This window comes from Lissotriton vulgaris, chromosome 9, assembly GCF_964263255.1.
Source record: "Lissotriton vulgaris chromosome 9, aLisVul1.2, whole genome shotgun sequence".
Lineage (NCBI taxonomy): Eukaryota > Metazoa > Chordata > Amphibia > Caudata > Salamandridae > Lissotriton > Lissotriton vulgaris.
In genome coordinates, this window is record NC_141697.1 from 721,886,946 (window position 1) to 721,911,038 (window position 24,093).

Consider the following 24,093-nt stretch of genomic DNA (forward strand, 5'->3'; position numbering starts at 1 on the left):
GATTCCTATCTTCACAACTTTCTTCAATGATGTGATCCTGTGCCGCGTGCTCCCATATCTGCAAGACCTCCCTCCACTGCTCTGCTATAGGGCGGCGTCTCAACCCTTTCAACTCTTCCCTAATTAGTTCCATTGCTGCTTGTTATCCATGTGCTGTCCGACTTGACGCTGTGGCCATGTGCAGTCATGGAGACCAAAGGGCAGACAGGGAATGGGGAATACCATGAAAAGCTGAAGATGGTCTTGGTACAGAGATGTACTAGGAGGGAGAGGAGACACACTCTGTGCTTGCATTGTGCCTCCTGTAAGTCATGGGCTCTGTCTGACACACACTTGTAACGACAAACAACACCAGGCTCGGGAAAAGCGTCTATTTGCACAAATAGCCTTCAAGGTACCGGAAGAATGAAGACAACCTTCGTTGGTGCTTGAACATTTAATCACAGTTCTGTTACCCATAATCACCAATGCCTGCAGCCGCTATCTCCATTAAATATCCTGACTGGCTGGACATCAGCTGCCAAAAGCAATTATGAACAGCGAGGTCATATTTAAATCAGCTGAAAATTGTTACTGAGGACTTGATCTCCCAACAACGCCCATAAATCCAAAAACAAAATAATATATGCAAAATACAATTAAATTCCATCAAAGTGTATATCGGGAATTGAGGACCCCCTCCCTGCTGTGAATTATATTGTTGATTACAAGATATGAACTCTCTGTTTATTTATGGAACATCGAATAAGTGGGCAGTGAACCTTATTAAGTGCTCACTGAGTTATTTCAAATATTGAAATGTTTAAGTATAGAAATTTCAATAGGCAGGTTTTACTATATGAGTCGTTTTAGAAGTTGCAATGCTGCGATTTCTAAGAATTTGTTTGGAAATATTTGCTTTATTTAGTCAAAATGCGACTTTTTGAACAAAGGTACGATTGGATGGAATACAATGAATAAAGTATATGAAAAGTCATGAACAGACACGTGTCTGGGGAAGGACCAGTCATATGTCCTCCAGCTAAAGCCCTTTTATAGGAGTCACAAAGTCAGGGATTAGCCAGGATCCTGCATAAGACTGCCATCAACTGTAAACCATTTCATTCGAAACATAACCTTGTAAAAAAAAGTTTATGGCTAAACCAGACAGGCCTGAAAAAATCTTACATATCAATCTCAAACCCAAAAAAGATTCATGGCTCAGCTTGTCTGCGTCACGTGTCACAAGTGAAAAACAGTGAGGCCTAGCAGCACAATTGCATCCTTCAGGACTGAATGAAAAACAAGCTGGTCTGGTTCAACAGCAAGTGCCAACTGCACCAAATGTGTCATGCCACAGAACGATTATCCTAAGGATTCACACGGAAAGCCAAACCCTATGATTACACCACACCTACAGGCTCAGATTACCTACTGGTAATCTTCATTAGTCAAAATCCTTCTTATCGTCGTCACAGTCCTCAGAACATGAACTGTGTGAGCAGGGTACAGAATCCACCCATACGAGTACATTTTAGTGTAACCCCTGTCAATAGGTACACCAGAGCCTTGTCCTGGGCCGTGACCCATAAAGGTGGGGTCAAACATGCCACATCCAGATATCCGGCAGTTCGGGCTGGACTGTTCCCACGAGGCACAGGGTCAAGGCTGATTTGCATATAGCCATGTCTGAACTGGGGTGGTGTGGAGAGCAAAAAAACGATGGATTTAGGCCCAGATCTCTGTACTGGGGTGAATGTATGACATTGTTCTGCATTCTGTCCATCAACTGTTGTTTTTGCATTTGTCACCCTGAATGGGATGGGTATGCTCAGACGTGAGTCCCATGCTCTCCGCACCACTGGATTCAAGCTATCCTGGCTGAAGACGGCTGATAGCCTGAAACCGGTCCTAGGATGCTTGATTCCGGTCCAGGAAAGACATGGCTTGGCAGTTCGGGCTGGACTGTTCCCATGAGGCACAGGGTCAAGGCTGGTTTGCATATGGCCATGTCTGAACTGGGGTGGAGTGCAAAAAAACGATGGATTTAGGCCCAGATCTCTGTACTGGGGTGAATGTATGACATTGTTCTGCATTCTGTTTGTCACCCCGAGTGGGATGGGTATGCTCAGACGTTTGCTCTCCACACCACTGGAGTCAAGCTATCCTAGCTGAAGAAGGCTGATAGGCTGAAACCGGTCCTAGGATGCTTGATTCCGGTCCAGGAAAGACATACCTTGGCAGTTCGGGCTGGACTGTTCCCATGAAGCACAGGGCCAAGGCTGATTTGCATATGGCCATGTCTGAACTGGGGTGGTGTAGAGTGCAAAAAAACGATGGATTTAGGCCCAGATCTCTGTACTGGGGTGAATGTATGACATTGTTCTGCATTCTGTCCATCAACTGTTGTTTTTGCACTTCCAGATATCCAAGCATTAGAATATCTAAAAGAAACTTACCGAAAAATCTAAAAGAAATATATAGCCACCAACGGCAGGGATTTAGGACTATGCGAGGAATCCTCAGACTTGGAGAAATTAAAATTACTGGTAAATAATTAGACCATAATCATTGGTCTTCAGCGTCCTAGTCCTCACAGCTTGAGCATATCCCCAAGAATTATAAATGTTGCTATAGAAGTGGATATTAACACAGTAATCTGCAAAACGTGTGCCTATTTATTTGCAATTCAATGATAGCACATAATTAATTCTACTGTACTGCAGCTAAAACACAAGAACCAAAAGAGGATTAATGACTTCCCCCATTCCTAATTTTTTATGCGATATGAATGCATGTTGAAAAGCCCAATTTACTGAAGAACAAATGTCCTTGAAGGAGTCTCCTCACAAACTGCCCATGAGAAGGAAATGCCTCTTGAGGAGCTACCCTTAATTGTTGGTGGAAGAAGTAAACCTGCTTACTGATAGACCACAATGATGGTCTTTCTTATGCACCTACTCAAGATAGCAGTAGAAGGGCAATAACCATTACTGGATAAGCCAAAACTGGCAAAGTGGGAATCAACTTTGTGTAAAGAGGTTGTCCTCTGCATGTAGAAGGTTAAAGCACTACGCAAGTCAAGGGAATGCCGCAGAGCATCTTGAAAGAGGATGGAAACTATGCATGCAAAATAAGATCTGGAGACATGTGTAAAGATGAAGCCACCTAAGTGAAAACAAGAGGGGTCAGGCCTTGAAACAACCTTATCTGAGAAAAGTCTACTACATGGCTCCTGGAAAAGAAGAGTTCCAATCTCCCCCAGTCTGCGACTTGATGAGATGGACAGAAAAAAACCTTTGGAGTAAGAAATGTTAAAGGGACTAAAAGTAAATGTTCAGTAGGATCTTCCTGAAGTTTATTTTGGACTAGGGGCAAATTCCACAAAGGGAATGGTGTGGGAATCGCTGGGCGTCTCAAAAAGCAGCTTGTAGGAAGAAGAGCTGTCAGCACATCAAAAGAGGAAATACCAGACCCCCTGAATGCTCTAATAGGTGCACATTGTCTATGTAACCCAGGCACAACTAGTTCTAGAAAGAAACGAACGCTTAAAAATTCCAAAATCATTCCACTCTCACAGGGTAAGCTAGAAGAACCCTTAAATATTATGAAGTATAAAACTGTTTCCAGTGTGTCAGAACCCCTTTCAGAGGGCCACGGAGCATGCAGAAGCTACTAGGCCCAACCATGGTGCTTGAGGCCATTTACTCCTGATATCCCGGGGCCCAACCTTCTAGACTATCCCTTCGAGCAGTGCAGCAGGTTTTCTCAAATGATGGGAGCTGCTCCTGCTTGGCAAACATGAGTTAAATAACTTTTCCCCTACCAGAGGTAGGGATGCATGGGGGAAGAGGTGGTGGGGTATGGGTTTCAATCCTCCGGCCTCCGAATGTAACCCCAGCAAAGGTGCAGCGTCTTCGGTGGTGTCCTATCGGTGCTCACAAAATCTGTCAGCCGTACTTCTCCTATTAGGGCAATGACCCAAACTTTTGGCACAGTGGTACCGGCAGGCCCTCCTGGCCTATGGGGTCGCTGCGTTACTCCCGACCTAGATGCAGACTTTTCTGGTGCGATCGTCCTCAATACAGCAGCCTGTTCTGACGCACAGGGTTACCGATATCGACAAAGTCTCATGCTACTGGCCCAAATAAGTTCAACGGTTTCCCCCATTGTCATAGGGGTCATTGTTGCAAGGCTGTGTGGTCTGGCGCTTCACGTACAATGCAGCTTGCACGGCTCAGATTATTGTGACCCTCTCTTGGCATACGGGGATCACCGGAAAGTTCCTGCACAGGGGCAACAACCCGATCAGTGCCCAGATGTACTCTTCAGACATTGCTCAGGATGTCCTCTCGGTAGGGCACCACAATAGTCCTCGCTCTTTCCAACACTCTCCTCTTCCTCATAGGGCACACTGGTCTTGGCAAGCAGGCTGGTGCTGGTGCTCTTGGCTCTAGGGCAGTTGATTTGGGTTCCCTGGGTGATGTCTCCTCAACCAGCAGGGAGACAAGCCATCCTTGGCCTTCAGTCCTGGTCACAGGCAGATGTCTTGCAGAGTTTTCCCTCATCACAAAGCCCATCTGGCTGCTTGGCATATGACAAAGTTTGGGGGCTCATCCTCCCCTTCTAATAGTCCTTTTCCATACAACAAAATGTGATGTAGGGTCTGAGTCGTTGCCATTTTATATATTGGAGTGTTGGTTCTATGGGTTTATATTCTTTTCCGTTTCTACTTTCCTCATGAAAGTCTGTCTGTAACAGCAGGCAAAACACTAAAGCTTATTGCCCCGCAACGCAGTTTATGGGAGTGACCAGAGTTCACACCTGGATGTCAGCCACAGGTTAATCCCTGGCTCCCACCCCAATTCTTTATGAGTGCTTTATCAGCCCCATTGCCTTCCTGAGTTGTGTAAAGGCCCCTTCCTTGTGATCGATCCCTGAATCAAAGAGCAACCTTTTGAAGTATAAAGGGGAGAGTCCCTTCTGCCAATGTGAATCCGATCCAGCGTACAGGAATGCAGCAATACACATATCTGTCTTGGGGGAGATTCCTCTACTACTCGTGTCTTCACCACGTAGGCCTGGACTTCCCAAAATGTAATTCGGGGTCCTCTGTGTAATGTACCATTGCAAGCACACTTGCATTTAGTGTACATTTACAGCACACTTATCTCCCGCACTGTTACCTTCATGCATTGTGCCACTACAGACACACATACAGTCCGCACACACATCAGCCTGCATGCACTGTTCTGTATCTTTTCTGTATGGTACCAGGGTGTGCTATTTCCAAAAACACACACTTCCAGCACACACACTTACCATGTGCACAACACTTCACACTTCACCCTTCATGTGCTGTACTTTGTGAAAGCACACACAGCACATGTTTTACGTATGCATGCACTGCCCAGCACTACATTTCTCAAGTGGGGTATTGCTCTGAGGCATGCATACAACCATTACATGCACTATCCACACATACACTGCACAGTACTACTCTATCCCCGTACTGTACCCTACCCAGGGGCACATACATCCAGCTCAAAGTCACTACTCTCACACAGTCCACATCTATCTGATGTAGCCAAAGGTGAGTTAAGCACACAGCAGGGGAAATTTTTAAAAGGTGAGTAAGCCTGTCAGCCTCACTTCTGTGACACAGAGTAAAATGACCTGTTCACTACTACTGATCACTACACGGCATGCTGTCATCACCGCGCCTGTGCTGTTTAACTCTTGGTGAAGGTGGTAGTCTTCCACCACTATGAGGGTACCACTTTGGGCTCCTCTTTCAATCAATCCATGAGACAGGCCTATGTCAGGGCACACACCCATGATCCATGTTCGCAAATGATGAAAAATCAGTATTCCAGACAACAGTGCAGTTGGACACTCAAGGGTGCTCGTCTTTAACCATGCAGAGGACTTTTTCCGTCCCAACATGATGTTTCTCAAAAACTCCAAGGGTCCTCTGACTCCTAGAGTTTTGAAGAGACATAGCTATCTCAGCTAAACATCCAAAAGACTGCGATCTTAACATTTGAATTTCCAGATCCCCAGAGACAGTCACTGAAAACCCACTTCTGACATCAGTGGATATGAGATGGAGGATTGATGGATTGTAAAAATCCACAGGGGTTGAAACACCAACTGCTGAAGCAGAGAGTACCAAGATCTGCACCACCAGGATGGAGCCAGCCACTAGCAGAACCTCTGATCACTCATCTCTGATCTTCTGGTGTACCCTGCTTCACAAAGAAAAAAAGGAGGGAATGTATAGAGAAGCTCTTTGTGCCATTTTAGACTCAATGCATCCACTTCCCAGCCCAGCCCTGCTAGAATGGGAGAAGGAAACAAAACTTGCGAAGGAGGTCACCCTGGGGGGATGCAAACAGGTCCAGTAATGGTTTCCAGCACCTCTTCTGAATCAAGAGGAAAGGGGGAGGGCAAAGGCTGTTATTCACAGAGGACAGGACAACACGGCTCAAGCTGTCTTCATGCCAATTCGCCATTCCCATGAGAAAGATTGCAGTCAAACACAGAAGATTGTTCTCCGCCTAAGATCCTATGAGTTCTGTCAGATAGGCTACTCTTGGGACCCGTGAGCAGCCCATATCATTTACATAAAAACGTGTGGCCTGGTTGAATTCCCCTGGCTAAATTAGTTACATCCAACCACCACTGCAGTTTTTGAGACATTACACAGGAAGGCAAGAATCATTGTCTCAAAATCTTTTGAACTTGGATCCCAATGAGCTCAGAGGTGATTCAACGGGGGATACAAATGCAATTAGGCCCAGGGAACTGCAGAAGAACAGCAGACAAGTTTCACTGAGCTCTCAACCACTGCCTCACAGAGGCTTCCAGATACTAGAGAAAGGACCTTAGCCCACACATGAATTGCTCTTGTCTCAGAGGAGAGAGGAATACAGTACCTAATTCCATTCTTAACAGGGATCTTATGAAATGGACATTTTGGACTGATAGATGTTGGGATTTTTCTTTGCTCAACAGGAATTTATGCTGTGTTAGAGGTTTGTAAACCAAATTTAGAAAAAGAAGAGGCACAGATTAGCTAGTCAACCTGGTTAGAAACCAGTAGCAAACCATGAGATGTCGATTACCCATCAGAGGAGAAAGTACTTTGGTGAATACTCCTGGGGCAGAGGGTTGATCAAATGGAAGCAAGCAAAACTGGTAATAATTTCCCACAGTAAACAATCTTAAGTATTTCTGGGAATCTAGATGAACCAGGATGTGTAGGTCTAGGACCTATGGTTACTGGTTGATGGTGATGAAACCCTACTTTTGCAGCAACCACAATTCTTGTCAGGGTGAAACACAATCAAACCGCAAATTATCCTATGTTTACCCCTCTGGTAGCTTGCACAAAAGCAGTTAAGCTTGAAATAGAAATATGATTGAAATATAATAGAGGCAATTTGTAAAGTATTTATGAAGCACTTCAAACAGTAATAAAGAGAAAACACACCACAAGAAAGATTCCACAAAAATGTAGGACTGGAAAAAGGAGTATTTTGCCAGGTTGAAATGGCAGTTTAAATCTGCACACACAGGCTGTAATGTCAGGCATTGTGAATGTTTAAAAAGCTGTTTACATTGGTGGCACAATGAGTGCTGCAAGCCCACTAGTAGCATTTAATTTACAAGCCATGGGTATATGTAGTACTACTTTACAGGGCATTCAAGTAAATGAAATGTGCAGATTGGGTGGAAAACAATGTTATCATGTTTTAGGGAGAGAGCACAAGCACGTTAGCACTAACTAGCAGTGTTAATGTGAGCAGAGTCCTAAGGCCAGCAAAAACAAAGTCAGCCAAACAGGAGGATTGAAGGAAAAACGTTGGGGGAACAACACCAAGGATGACAGGTCCAACAGTTGGTAAGCTTCCAAAAAGTCCAGAGAGGCCAGATATACACCTAGGACTATTAGGGGTATGATGTTCTGAAGGGTAACCATTTTGAACATGGGATGTCAGCATTGACTTTCTTTAAGTCAATAATTGGATGTAAATTACCTGAAGGCTTTTGGATTATAACATCAATAAATAAACCCACTAGGCCTTTTCTTCTTCCATCCTTTGTCCTACTGCACCCTTGTTGACCAAGTCCAGAATACCTGTCATCAACCCTTGACACCTAAGAGGACAGAGAGGAGTTGATTGAAAGAAATTTGTTTGAATGGCTAAGAAGCTGATGCGATACCCACTCTCCACTACCTGGAGAACCCAAGGATCCGTCAGTGTTGACTGCATGACTTCTCAAAAGTACAGAAGTCTTCCCTCTACATCCCTGGTATGGTCTTTACTTTGGGGCTCTGTGAGTAGAAGGCGTGGTTAAGGTTTGGACCTGAGACTTGGCAGTGAAAGGGCCAACCCTGCTACAGCCCCTGCAATGAAAGACCTCAGCAGATGAAGGTGGAAGACCAAAACTCCAGGGAAACCAAAACCAAAGCTTCTGGAAGGAGGGTGGATTGGAGTAGAAAACTTGGAGTCCTCTTCTGACTTCTTCCCAAATCTACAAGAGGGTCAAACACCTTTACTTCATTAAAGGGTAGGTTTTTCAACAAAGCTTTCCGAATGGATGAAGAACAACTGCCTGAAACTGAACTCAGACAAGAGGGAAATCCTCATCCTGGGATCATCGCCCTCCGCCTGGGACGACTCATGGTGGCCCCCAGCCCTGGGCACCACTCCCAGACCAACGGACCATGCATGCAACCTGGTCTTCATCCTGGACTCCTCCCTCTCGATGACCAGACAAGTCAACGCAGTCTCATCATCATGCTTCAACACCCTGTGCATGCTCCGCAAGAACTTCCGTTGGATCCCCACCGAAACCAGGAAGACGATCACCCAGGCACTCGTCACCAGCCGGCTGAACTACGGAAACACCCTCTGCGCCGGAACCACAGCCAAACTTCAGAAAAGACTCCAGCGCATCCAGAACGCCTCCGCACGACTCGTCCTGGACATCCCACGACACAGCCACATATCCGGCCACCTGAGAGACCTGCACTGGCTCCCCGTCAGCAAGAGGATCACGTTCAGACTCCTCACCCACGCACACAAGGCCCTCCACGACCTGGGCCCCAAGTACCTCAACAACCGCCTGACCTTCTACGCGCCCACCCGCCAGCTACGATCGTCCAGCCTCGCCCTCGCCGCCGTACCACGCATCCGCAAAGCCACCGCCCTGGAAAGATCCTTCTCCTACCTGGCAGCCAAGACATGGAACTCCCTCCCGATCCACCTCCGGCAGACCCAGGATCATCTCTCCTTCAGGAAGCTCCTCAAGACTTGGCTCTTCGAGCAGTAACGGACCCCTCCCCCCCAGCGCCTTGAGACTCATCCCGGGTGAGTAGTGCGCTATACAAATGCCCATGATTGATTGATCAAGATCTTTCCAGGGTTTCATACAGATATATCACCCAGCTCCAATCTCTGACAATAATGTTGCAGATGTACACAAACTAGCAATGAACACATCAGATTGGAATTTGACTTGTTCTATAAAAGCAAGACATGGCTCAGTCTTTTCCCAGCTGCATATCCTCAGCCAACACCTAAAAATCATGAAACAGTGACTGGACAGTGTAGGCTGCATAGGCAAATGCCCCTAAGAGAAAGTTAAATGCTATGTATGCCCTCATGATAGAATATTTTGATTTTCCTATCATTTGCGTCAGCTGGGGCAACGTCCTCTGAAATAATGCTTCTCTCCTAGGATAAGCCGTCTATAGGAGAATCAGTCTTTACTACAGCCTGAAATGTTTTCAGAAATTTCCTCAAAGAGTACGTCCTCTACGAAAGTAATATAGGAAAAGAGGGCTTTTGTACATAAGCCCACTCATGGAAAGAACTCCTCTGATGGATTAACGAAGAGGCAGAGAGTCTCTGGTTATGAGCATGTTATGTTCTTGCGACACTTAAAGAAGAAACTGCTTGATAACGGCTGTCTCCTTCCCAACACCATTCCAGCGCAGTGTGCGAAGAGGTGCCGTCTGTGCATGAAACAACTCTCTATAAGCGCCTGAGGTCGAAACATAATACCTCATCCCTAGGCCTTGGCCTGCATAAGCCCATGGCCTGAGGACTGCCTAAGCCCTTCCATCCATACAGTGAAGTTGGCAACACACTGACTCCATTTTGAAGAGAGGATAAAGATACCCATTAGATTTTACAGGATGGACATGGTACTTTTTTTTGTAAACAATTCTCTTATTTTATTTTAGTCAGGGAAAAATGTGGGCTCCTTTCATTTTGAATCACATACAAAATGTACCAAACAAAACGGACATATGCTGGTGAATTGACAATATTTCAGACATTCTAAATAATATTTACAACAGCCAGTGGCTGTAATGTGGGCTGATCAACATGTGAATGGCACTTACAACACCCAATGGCTGAGGGTGGTTACCCTGGTGCCTCTATCTGTGTACTCATTATATAAGTTCTGCAAAACCACTAAAGCTGTTTCTAACCTGACCCAACAAGACCTCCATGTGTACAGAAGTAACGAAAAGACCACGTACATGGATGTACTCAGCAAAAGCACAGAGCTGTACATCTGCACTTATGGAGCATGAGCTACATGGAGTAGAGATAGTACTGCACCTTTACAGGGGGATCTCCAAGAAGTTAGACCTTACAGTTAGAGGGCTGCAATTACTGTACAGAAGAAGATGAGCATTTTTTGAGGGAGAATAACCAAGAATTGAATGTGGCGGGTATAATACAGCAGTTACTTGCAAATACTGTATAGTGGCATTTATTACAGACCAGGAAGTATCAACTTTAGCATCACCATCAATCCCCAAACCTGAAGTTCTGCACTTACTATAAGAGAGCACAAATCAGCCTGAGTTACTGCGCTATTATTGAGCAAGAAATACTAAAGCGGAGTTGCTAACCTGGTACTGCGCAAAGTGCCAAATCTGAGCCTCCGCACTTGCAATTACATGAAGTACTAAACCTAAATGACTGCACTTTTTGCACTGCACTTAATACCAAACCTGAGTCACAACACTTTAATAATAGAGGAAGAAAGATAAATTAAATTTGAAAGCCTATTAAGTGCCGTGATTAAACACGTGTGGAGTCTTGGCTGGGAGATCATCTACATCAACCCGCACTTAATAACTGATATGATAGAGGCGGTATTAGTCCTTAACCTGACAAGGTGAAAGTGTTCACGACTCTACCGATCCTCAGCCAAAACTGGTAGACATGAGTATCTGCAAAGCATGAAATACCAAACTGTAGTTGCTAACCTCATTATACAGAAAAAAGTGCCAAATTCGAGTCTCTGCGCTTATTATATTGCAGGAAGTGCTAAGAATGAGTCTCCGCAAATATTACTGGGCAGGAAATACCAATCGCCTGTTGCTGTGCTTTCTGCACAGGATGAAACTACCACCCACCTGACTCTGCACAAATGGGCTGATTCACAAAACTTTTTGCGGTGTTTCAGACCCTTTGAAAATTCAGGAATAAATCACATCTAGGTCACGTGTAAGACACAGTTATTCCCAGAAAAAGGTTTTGTGAATCGAGCACTTACGGCGCAGATAGTAAGAAACCTATCGCTTCCCGTAAAATTAGATCTAGCAAGAGCTGGACCACCAGGTCCATCAAGTCTGTCTTTTGCCGGCTCTTCATACACACCATACATGGCTGTTGGCTTGCTCTGCATTTTTTAGTCTTGTGTGCATCAAGACCTTTTTCATTTGTTTTTTATTCCACACCTCTTCTACCAGGAGGCTGTTATAGTCGTGCATTGCCCTCTATCAGAAAGCATATTTTCTGTTATGACTTTTAACCCTCCCCTGCACCCATTACATACTGTGACATCTGCCGGCACCAGTACAGTGCAGAAAAGAAATGTTACCTCAAGTACTATACATGTCCTCTTTAAGAAAGCGAACACCTCCCAGTACGCCCTTCCTGTTTTGAATATTCAATCTCCCTTCATAGCTCTTGTAGTTTCAAAGCATGCACCATTTTTCTCCACCAGTTCTGGGTGTATGTCAAAAATGTATCTATTCTTCTGGATCTGGCCTCCAGAACTGTTCACAAAATCAAATATGAGGCCCCAGAACTGTACACATAACTCAAGATGAGCCCTCCAGATCTGTCAAGATGAGACCTCAAGAGCTGTACGCAAAACTCACAAAGAGGCTTCCATAACTGTACACAACACTCAACACCAAGCCTCACAAAGTGCAAACAAAATTCAAGATGAGCCCTCCAGAGCTACAGATAAAACTCAAGATGAGTTCTTCAGAACTGTACAAAAAGTCAAGATGAAAACTCCAGGAATGGAGAGAGTACTTATGAGAAGGCCTGAACAACTGTAGCCAATACTCATAATAATGCCTCCAAAACCAAGCAAAAACTCAAGATGAGGGCTTCAGACCTACAGACAAAATAAATGAAAAAGAGACCTTCAGAACTGGGTACAAAATTCAAGATGAACTAGACAAAGTACATCAGGTGAGTGCGGAGAGTGGTATCAGACCCTGCCTTCTCTCGTGTCTTTTAGCACCTCACATCCAGCGTGTGCACCCCACCCACAATCTTGTGCACAACAAAGTGCATGCCATGTGCACTGCACCCCAGGGTGGGCTCACAGTTCTTGGATGCACTTTACAAAGCTTTAGCGGCCCGACTTACCACGCTGCAGAAAGTCGGCAATGTACTTCTCCTGCGCCAGGGGCGAGGTGCTGAGCTCGTGGTGGACGCAAAGCAACAAGTCCAGCAGGGTCTCCAAGCCCAAGAAACTTCTGTCCAGCACCATCTCCTCCAGCTTCTTCAGCCGCACCTCGGCCGACATTGGGGTACGCGGATCCCTGGGTCCCCAGAATGGAGCTGAATCCTCTCCCCTCACTGATTCGGCTGCACCACGGGCATGGCGTCCGCAGGACCTGTCAGATAGCTTTGCCTCCAAGAGTGGGCAACAGCTGTACTTAAGTATCCCGGTCTGCTGGGGGCACAGTTTACATCCGGGGGTTACTTCAATGTGGTGGAAGGAAAAACACATCCGCGGATACGGCAGGCTGAGGAAAATGCAGGTCACACCCGGGGATACTTCCAAGCGCTAGAAATGAATCTAACAACTGTATCTTCCACGTAATGGGGACTTCTGGGTTACTTCGAACTGTAGGCGATTGAGTTGAGTTCACATCCACAGCTGTTCTCCCGATCCGCCTCGGGAACTATCACCGGCTCAATGCTTTTGGTCGATACAACATTCTCGGTGCGCTGTATTTCGCGAAGCAGCGCGGAAGCAACGGCGCCGCCGAAACTACCGCCGCAAGTGAAGGCATAGACAGCCGTCAGACAGGCGCACGCAGGCGCATCCCAGGGCGGGACGAGGCGAGCCGGGCGTCGCGGGATGACTTTTGGTGACTGTAGTCTCCTCCAGTGGAATCACGTTCTCTCTCCCACTCCAAACTTTCTTGCTCTCTACTTCGCGCGTTGTCTCTTCCCCTTCTTACCTTTGCTATCGTTCTCTCATTGTCTATTGTCTCTCACTCTATCATTCCTTGCCTCGCATTCCCTCGTCTTCCCTCCCCAATTTCGAGCGTTCTCTCTTTCCATCACTCTCTGATTGTCTCTGCACCTCTAAACCTGTTCCTCAACCTCTCCCCCTTTCGATTTCTCCACCCATCTCATTAACCCTCTCTTTCTCTCTTGCCAGCGCGCTCTCTCTCTTTCTTCTTCAGTTCCGTCCCTCGCGCTCTCTCTCTCGCTATCTTTTACTCTCTCCCTCGCCCGGCTCTGTGGGCTGTTCCGTAGTTCTCTGAGCTCTTGTGTGTGAACCAGTGCTTATGTTTGCTGCTCTCACAACGGCTCCCTCCCTCGGCTTGCATGACGCCCCACTCACTCCTTTTCTCACGAGTCTTCCTTTTCTTTTTTTTAACTTTCCTCCTTTCCTCCTATCTCTCCCACCCCTGTAGTTTTCTTTTGCTTTCCTTCTATACACACGCATGTCCTCATTTTCCCAGCCTTCCAAGCACTCTCTCTCGCACCTTTTTACCCCCCGATGCCCCACCGGCTCCCCTGCTGCTTTACACCTTCCTCACTCTCTAATGCTCTCGCGCGATATTCTTTCCTCTGTGATACCTCTCTGGCCAGCGCCCCCTCACTAATTCAAGTTCAAATGAACTTTATTGTCAGGACAAGTTCAATCAGTGTTTCACAGTAAATAGAAGACACTCTACAACCAACGGACGCGCTGCTCAAACGCACACTTCTTTTTTTTCAGATATGATTGACACAAAGCCTTTCACGGAAACGGAAATACAGTAGACGTTCGTGCGATTGCGTTTCACGGCCAAATCGGTGACAAGTGGTAATATATCTGGCAGCTATTTCTGCCGGTCGTCTGCGTTTTCATTGCCCCTCCTGCGCAGCACCCTGTCAAAAGTACTCTCAAAGTAATCACCCCTCTCTCTCTCTCTCTCTCTCTCTCGCATGACTCTTTGTCATGGCACCACCCTTTCCTTTCCTCTCTCAGCTGATTTCCATAGTTCCTCGTATCCATTTCATTTTAGCGCCTCGTCTTCTCGCCCCTACCTTAATACTCAATCTCTCCCCAGTGTTACTTATATCCAGTACCACTGAAATTATGCGGCAGAGGAAGGCCAAGTAACGTGGCAGGGTTGACTAAATTATGCAGCAAGAAAAGCCAAATTATGCGGCACATTTGTGATGGTATTATTTTGTCATTTTTACACTTATTCACATTGTCTGGACATAGGATGCACCTCATTGGTAACAGTTTAATGCCTTAATATAGCAAGAAGCAACAGAAACTTGGGCAGGAAACCTTTGCAAAGGGCCTTCTACTGCGCAGCAACACAGCGCTGTGTTTTTAGTAACTTTTCAGTCAACAAGAAGAGAGAAGACCACACATGTTCCACGGAACAGGGTACTGCAGACAAAAAGTCTGAGGAAAATCCCTGGAAAAAGTAATTCACTCACTCACACTTGATACTCTGGGTACTATTTATAATCACTGGTCACAAACTAATTTATACCGTTCACAGACTTTTTATTTAAAAAAACATGTAGATAAAAAAGAATTCATTACATATTAGGTTTCATAATACATGTAAAATCAAAAACAATCACTTTGTGCAATAAATAAAAACAGTGTTAAAAGTTATTCATTAATGTACACAGGTAAAGCAGAGAAAAAGAATACACATTTTAAAGTGTCAACATAATCCTATCAAAGTTAATCACAACATTATCTAAGGCAAAACATATATCACCTATGATCAAAAGCAAGACCCCAATGAAAAAAGAACACCTATTTCTATTACTGATTTCAAGATTCAAGTGCCCTTACAATATTTCTAGTACAAATCCCATGTTACAATATGCCTAATATCAAGGATTTCCTGGGCTTGAATTCTAAAGAGCGAAAAAAAGCGTCAACGCGTTTCGGTGTGTCTGCCCTTGGATATTGGCACACCTTCCTCAGGACAATTCGGAGTCGTTTGGGGTTAAAATCATGTATCCTTCATGTGTGTTAGAAAAGGATTTAGTCAATACATGGAAAATTTTTTTGATTCAAAGTAAAAGTCGTTTCCCTATCTAATTAGTATGCTATTCCTACAGGTACAATTCTATATGTGCTTTATGGACACATCTTATGTTCAACATTACGGGCATATCTACATTCCACATTGCATTACATGCTCTGATGTTATCTAAATTACTGACGGATAATCCCATGATATACTCCATTGCTCATTTTTTACAACCTCCGTTATGACCTAGTTGATGACCAGTTCTTTCTAGATGCACTCAAACACACCATTCACTCATGTTCTACTGACCTTAAGATTAAGGTTCTGTTTCTTTTTAGATAGATTATGACCAAATCCACGTTATGCTGGATCTTAAGCTTGATCTTTAGATAGTACGTAGTCTAATGATAAAATACACAGAAATATGTGTTATCAATTTAGATATTTTCCTTATTGGTGTCTTAAAATCATGGCTATCTATTCACATTCATAGCTCAGAGTATGTAAAATATGAATGTGTATTAATTACCGTAGAGGGTGTTCCCTTGCCCTTACGTCTCGTCGGTTCATTCAATAACCCCGACAGTTTGGTGAGTGGCCCTCTGGATACGGGAATTTCACCGGTTCTATAGATGAGGCCCCTACACGGGATAATGCCGGTAAACTTATTTAGGCAGGGGTATAAGATTTTATATTTCCCTATGTTGTGGCATTTCTTACAAACATGTACATTCCTACGGATGTATGGGGTGTCCTCTTCCCCGTGGTATTCTTTCCTTAGTTAGTTTCCCATTCGCCTCAGGATAACGGTAAATGGGCTTGTAGAAGCTATGCCTGATCTATATGGAAAGTAAATTACAGATTGTTGTACTTAACATTTGTTCTATTCTTTATGAATTTAATTTAAAAAAAATGTTTAATTCTTTGCATTCGTTATCCTATGTTTATATCATATTAATATATAAAGTCATTATTTGCCCTTACGGCGGGAGGTCTAAGATAATACACAAAGGACCTCTGTGCATTGGTATTGGGAAGGGCAGCAATATAAATAAATTAGATACTTTAACACCAACTTAAAAGATCCAGGAACAAGCTGTAGTAAAGGGGAAAAGGGTTTAATACAACCGTTTATCAAGTTATCCAGATAAGGGCAAATAATGACTTTATATATTAATATGATATAACCATAGGATAACAAATGCAAAGAATATATATATATTTTTTTTAAATTAAATTCATAAAGAATAGAACAAATGTTAAGTACAACAATCTGTAATTTACTTTCCATATAGATCAGGCATAGCTTCTACAAGCCCATTTACCGTTATCCTGAGGCGAATGGGAAACCAACTAAGAAAAGAATACCACGGGGAAGAGGACACCCCATACATCCGTAGGAATGTACATGTTTGTAAGAAATGCCACAACATAGGGAAATATAAAATCTTATACCCCTGCCTAAATCAGTTTACCGGCATTATCCCGTGTAGGGGCCTCATCTATAGAACCAGTGAAATTCCCGTATCCAGAGGGCCACTCACCAAACTGTCAGGTTTATTGAATGAACCGACGAGACGTAAGGGCAAGGGAACACCCTCTACGGTAATACACATTCATATTTTACATACTCTGAGCTATAAATGTGAATAGATAGCCATGATTTTAAGACAACAATAAGGAAAATATCTTAATTGATAACACATATTTCTGTGTATTTTATCATTAGACTACGTACTATCTAAAGATCAAGCTTAAGATCCAGCATAACGTGGATTTGGTCATAATCTATCTAAAAAGAAACAGAACCTTAATCTTAAGGTCAGTAGCACATGAGTGAATGGTGTGTTTGAGTGCATCTAGAAAGAACAGGCCATCAACTAGGTTATAACGGAGGTTGTAAGAAATGAGCAATGGAGTATATCATGGGATTATCCGTCAGTAATTTAGATACATCAGAGCATGTAATGCAATGTGGAATGTAGATATGCCCGTAATGTTGAACATAAGATGTGTCCATAAAGCACATATAGAATTGTACCTGTAGGAATAGCATACTACTTAGATAGGGAAACAACTTTTACTTTGAATCAAAATATTTTTTTCCATGTATTGAATAAATCCTTTTCTAACACACAGGAAGGATACATGATTTTAACCCCAAATGACTCCGAATTGTCCTGAGGAAGGTGTGCCAATATCCAAGGGCAGATACACCGAAACGCGTCGACGCTTTTTTCGCTCTTTAGAATTCAAGCCCAGGAAATCCTTGGTATTAGGCATATTGTAACATGGGATTTGTACTAGAAATATTGTAAGGGCACTTGAATCTTGAAATCAGTAATAGAAATAGGTGTTCTTTTTTCATTGGGGTCTTGCTTTTGATCATAGGTGATATATGTTGTGCCTTAGATAATGTTGTGATTAACTTTGATAGGATTATGTTGACACTTTAAAATGTGTATTCTTTTTCTCTGCTTTACCTGTGTACAATAATGAATAACTTTTAACACTGTTTTTATTTATTGCACAAAGTGATTGTTTTTGATTTTACATGTATTATGAAACCTAATATGTAATGAATTCTTTTTATCTACATGTTTTTTTAAAATAAAAAGTCCGTGAACGGTATAAATTAATTTGTGACCAGTAATTATAAATAGTACCCAGAGTATCAAGTGTGAGTGAGTGAATTACTTTTTCCAGGGATTTTCCTTAGACTTTTAGTAACTTTTCAGCCAGGATTTTGTTGTTGTTTAAATTTGAAGATTATGCAGCAGATGATGAATTAGGTGGCAAATGCAGCCAAGCCATGATTCAGCGCACAAGTGCATAATTATAGTGGCCCTGTTTAATGCCTATCATAAAGTACTTAGTACTTCACTGCAGCACAGAGGAGAGCAGTATATTTGGTCTGTATGAATTAAATTTAGACTTGTGCATGCTCCCACGTGCGATGGACCTGCCCAGTGCTGGGATGTATGGGAAACCAGCCGGATCTCAGTTCCAACAGCTGTCTCTGGGATCAGGTTGACCCAGAGAAAAATGCAGAATTTGTCCTGTTGTCATTTTCCGACATCGGGACATAATTCAGCAGTGCCTGCATGTTGCCTTTATTTCATTTTAAGCGGCAACCTGCTATCATATTTTAATATCAGCTGTGCCCAAAACAAAGGCCTGATTTTAAAGAGGCACCAGCCCTCCTTTTCTACACATAGCATCCTGGCTGGGAGCATCTGGAGCTTAACACCTAAATGTCAGTGTAATAGAAGGAAACAAGAGCGCACAGCTCGTTATCATTTCATAAGTACTTGAGAGAAACTACTGGGGGCAGGCTTTTAACTTTGTCATGCCACCACCTTTTACTCTCTCAGCTGATTGCCACAGTTCTTTTCTCCATTTCATTTCAGAGCCCTGTCTTCTCGCTGCAACCTTGGTACATCATCTCTCCCCAATACTACTTATATGCAGGGCCACTGAAATTATGTGGCAGGGGAGAACCAAATAACATGGCAGGGTTGACTAAATTATGTGGCAAGTAAAGAGAAATTATGTGACACATTTTGTGAAAGTATTATTACATTATATTGTCATTTTTACACTTATTCAAACTGTCTTGATATAGGCTGCACCTCATTAGTATTAGTTTAATGCCTCAATATAGCAAGAAGCGCTGAAGCGTCAAGATGGGGGTCGCACTCTAGGAGTGCTCCGGACCCCTCCGTCATCCGCTTCACATCCTACTGCCTACAGCTGCCATCCGTATCGTCTGCCAACATGCTGAGAGCCCCTGGTGAGGGCTCAACGCACAGGTGCCTCCAGATTGCTGATTCCATGAGACTAGCGCCAGCTCTGATTCTGGGTCCTGCGAGGCCCTTGGGCTGCAACATGGCGGACTCCACCGCGAACCGCTACTGAATCGGGCGCACATACCTGTGGAGTGGCCATCAGTGGTGTGGCTCCTGTCCTGTTGGGGACCCTGCGTGGTGGGTCGCTTGTCCCTGGGGGCGCCGCCCTGTGAAGACCAGAGGCCCGTCCTGCGCCCGGACCTTCACAGTGCCCAGAGACTCAAAATGGCGGCTCCCAGCACCGAGGCCTGTGAGCCTGGTGGGCCCCGGGACTGGCTGCAACCCGACCCATGGGTATCGAGACCTCTGTCCTGGAGGCAACGTGGGGAGGAGTCATATTCCGGAGCGGATCTGGTCCATATGCAGATGCCGCTGTATCCGGCTGGAACCTGAGGCTGGGGATGGTTCTGGCCCCCAAAGAGCAGTGATGCCTGGTGAGTGGGGACAGGTACTGGGGATCGGCTGTCAAGTCGAGCAGTGGTGGGGGAGATCACTTCTCAGGCGTCTCGCCCCCCCCCCCCACTCCTCCTGGTGCTGCGTTGAGCGAGAGCCTGTGCTGAACGCCAAGGCTGAGGTGTATTCCCCTGCATCCTGGGCCCTCCCTTGTCCGGCTGTGGGGGATTTGCTCTGAGGGGCGGTGGCAGGGCCGATCGGCTGTGCAGATCGAGCAGCGGGCGTCCCAGGAGGGACTCACTGGCCCAGCCCCTTTCTGTCCAGGGCCCTGCCTGTCTTTCCCTGGCCCCCACGCTGGTTGTTTCCGGGGCCGGGTGGACTAGATGCCCCAGTGGGCTATGCAGAGGACGCCTGGTGTGGCACTCCTGGGCATCCACCCGGTGTTGTCTCCCCCAGCGCGCCATTCCAATTTTTTCAAATTTCTGTTTGGGAAAGATCTCGAATCTACGTGCATCCACAAATTTCCTACCAGCCAGCGTTTCCCCAGGTCTCCTAATAAAAATGATACCTCACTTGTGTGGGTGGGTCAAGTACCCGCAACAGGTGAGGTCCCAAAACGTATTGAGGAGACATCAAAATGACCTAACACAAAATAACCTGGTTTTGCAAGGGGTCACCTAGGTTTTTGTCCCCAGACTCAGCGACTATCTTGAGAAACTACCAAACCTACACATTTTTGAAAACTAGACTACCAGGGGAGTCCAGTGAGGTATGGCTTGCATGAGTCCCCCAACGTTTTCCTACCCAGAATCCCCTACAAACCTAAAATTGTGCTGAAAAAACATCACTTTTTTCTCAAATTTCTGTCTGGGAAAGTTCTGGAATCTACGTGGATCCACAAATGTCTGACCACAAAGTGTTCTCCAGGTCTCCATATAAAAATTATACCTCACTCGTGTGGGTGGGTCAAGTAACTACAACAAGCAAGGGCCCAAAATGTATTGAGGAGACATCAAAATGACCTATTACAAAACAACCTGGTTTTGGAAGGGAGGTAACCTGGTCTCGGCGGCCATCTTGGGAAACTACCAAACCCTGTGGGTTTGAAATAAATATATTTAAGATGGAGGGGCATTACGCAAGACGGGGGAATACGTTGTTTTGAAACACTTCAGTATAGGCAATATTTGGCCTTGTTGACAGTTGTGAATGCCATTTATTTCCTTGCAGTACATGTCATCCGTGTTGGCGTAATTCCCTCCACATGGACCTAACTGATTGAGAAATCTACTAGTACCTCTGTAGCACCAGACTAAGGTAAGGGGGGTACTATATGAGACTGGGACGGCCAGATGTCCTGAAGAAGACCGATGTGACCGACCATTTGAGGGCACGCTTAGGTCGAAACATGTTGACTTTAGCAGTATAGGAGGGGTGTTGGGGGTTCCTAATTTCCTACTTTACCACCATCATCTGTAATTTAGTTATAATCCTGACCTTGGAACCTATCAATAAAAGTTACATTAGGTATCCAGGAGCCAGTTTTAACCTCACTATTTCTGACTGCACTTTTTTGTTCTGTCACTGTACCCAGTCCTGGATTGTCATTTCCTGTTGTGAACATTGTTGTCACTTTCAGTCTTGTGTTGTATTTTGTCCTTGTATTTTTTGTTTCCCCTCCCTATGCTACGCCCTGAGCGTGGCTACGCCTGGGCGTCGCAGCAGACCCGATGATGAAGCACCCCACACACATTGTGTGTGAGTGAGGGCAGTTTTTCATAAGACGCATTTGTGTCACTGCTTGTACGCTTTGTTATATATATTTCTTTCCTCTCCACCCCTCTTCTTGTATATTAAACTACAAAACCCACACATTTCTGAAAACTAGACACCCCGGGGAGTCCAGTGCGGTATAGCTTGCGTGGATCCTCCAATGTTTCCCTACCCAGAATGCCATGCAAACCTCAAAATTAGCTGAAAAAAACACATTTTCCACATATTTTTTGGTGGAATCACAGTGCCGGCACAATTGTCCTACCCCACAGTGTTCCTCTCAGTCTCCTAAGTACATTAATACCTCACTTGTGTGGGTGGGGCAAGGGCCTGTGACTGGGAAGAGCCCAAAACATAGGGATTTAGGGTATTGCACCGACAATTCTAAGCGCTACATTTAAAAAAAAAAGTTTTTAGCCAATTCTGCATTGGACATCCACACATGTGAGGTATCATTTTACTCGTGACACTAAAGAGGATGCTGTGGGGTAGGAAATTTGTGCCGGCTTGGTGATTCCACACAAGAATATTTTGAAAATGTGCTTTTCTCAGCTAAATTTGAGGTTTGCACTGGATTCTGGGTAGGGAAAAGTTGGGGGATCCACGCAAGCCATACCTCATTGGACTCCCCAGGGTGTCTAATTTTTAGAAATGTGTGGGTTTGGTAGGTTTACCAAGACGGCGGTGAGCCAGGGGCCAAAGAACCAGGTGCTCCCCAGCAAAACCAGGTAGTTTTGTTATAGGTAATTTTGAAGTCTCCAGACCACAATACGATTTGCAACATTTTCTGTTGCAGCCACTATGCCTACCCACACAAGTGTTATGTTCCATAGGATCCGGTCGTTGCTATATAGGAGTCCACCTCCAGATGTTACCAACTCCCTGACTGTACTAACAGGGAGTTCGAACCATCAGGTGAGGGAAAAAAGGGAGGGGAAGGAACTGCAGGGAATAAAGGCTCTGTAATGACATAAGCAGAACAACACAGTTACACACCACTCATAATATAAGGCTACTCTCATATGGTCTCACTAAAGAAGGAATTGTACCTTAAGGGAGCAGTATGCATTCTTCAACAAAACAGAAGCAGGAATCAGAACCCCTCATATCAGATAACCAGACACCATATCAACTGGAAATCACAGGTATTGGGATATTCACAGTGGTAGTCAGTTCGAAGAACACAACAAAGAAACAAACGAGAACTGTCTTAAACACAGTTCTAATGGATTCCCAAGCACGCTAAAATCCAAGAATATTGTTCCTCATAATTCCTTGGAGTCTTTGCATAGCCAATGTTTGAATAAGAACTAATATAACACAGTAGAAAAAGGAATTGTCCACACAGTAGTTCGTAGTAACCACTACTGCACTCCGCTGCACTGATAACCTTGTATGTAGGCAAACATTAAAATAAAGGATTCACAGTTACGTGTGGCCCTCCCAGACACACTTCGCTCCGCTTAATGACTTTAAGCCTATAGTCGAAAACTCAACAAACACGGTAGTGCGTGGCACCAACACACAGCGCTCCGCTGTTAGAAGACAGAAATCGGAAATGTAGTCACGGCAGCGTGTAGCAGGTACCACTACCCTACGTAAAAGGGTCAGGAATCCGGTGAGCAAAAAGAACGGTAACGCGTGGTCCTCCGACACACCGCGTTCCGCTCAATCAAGGTCACATAATACAATAGCAATTACGGCAGCGTGTAGCAGGTACCACTACGCTCCGCAAATGGATCAGGAAACAGGCAAGCAACAAGAACGGTAACGCTTGGTCAGCCGACACACCGCGTTCCGCTCTCCCCCAGAAGCGTAGCCGCGCTCCAAGGACTCACCGCACAGAAGTCTTCATGAAGCACAAGGTTCCACCACACAGTGCCACAGGTGGAGCGGAAGAACACCGCCCGGAGGAACCACCGCAACCAAGACGCTGGGACCGGAATAACAGAAAACAGAATGACGCGCATCCGCCTCAGCGCGTTTCACTGTGAAGTACCTCCCAAACCGCAAATGATCATGCGAGTTGTAGTTTTAATCGCCAGGTAGGCACTTAAGCTCGCAAATCCTGACAACAAGTGAAGTACCATTTTTATTGGGAGACCTGGGGGAACGCTGGGTGGTAGAAAATTTGTGACAGCCCAGTGATCCTACAACTTCCCCGCACAGGAATGTGAGAAATAATTATTATTTTCAACAAATATGAGGTTTGCAGGGGATTCTGGGTAGGGAAATGTTAGAGGACTCACGCAAGCCATACCTTGCTGGACTCCCCCGGGTGTCTAGTTTTTAGAAATATGTGGGTTTGGTAGGTCTCCTAGATGGCTGCCGAGCCCTGGACCAAAAACCAAGTGACTACCCTTGCAAAATCAGGTTGTTTTGTGATAGGTAATTTTGATGTCTCCTCAATGCATTTTGGGCACTTGCTTGTCGCGAGTACTTGAGCCACCCACACAAGTGAGGTACCATTTTTATCGGGAGACCTGGGGAAATGCTGTGTAGAACAACATTTGTGGATCCACACAGATTCAA

The 24,093-nt window shown here is 44.9% G+C and overlaps 1 protein-coding gene across 3 annotated transcripts in view; it reads right to left on the reverse strand.

Moving 5' to 3' along the window:
* Positions 1–13,615, reverse strand: part of DMPK (DM1 protein kinase) — an 809,400-nt gene extending 795,785 nt beyond the window's left edge. For all 3 annotated transcript variants that reach the window (XM_086938460.1, XM_086938459.1, XM_086938458.1), the window contains exon 1: positions 12,681–13,615. In XM_086938460.1, the coding sequence (XP_086794586.1) occupies positions 12,681–13,047 (367 nt within the window). In that variant the 5' untranslated portion in view covers positions 13,048–13,615. The remainder of the gene's footprint in view (positions 1–12,680) is intronic.
* Between the last annotated feature and the right edge of the window lie 10,478 nt (positions 13,616–24,093).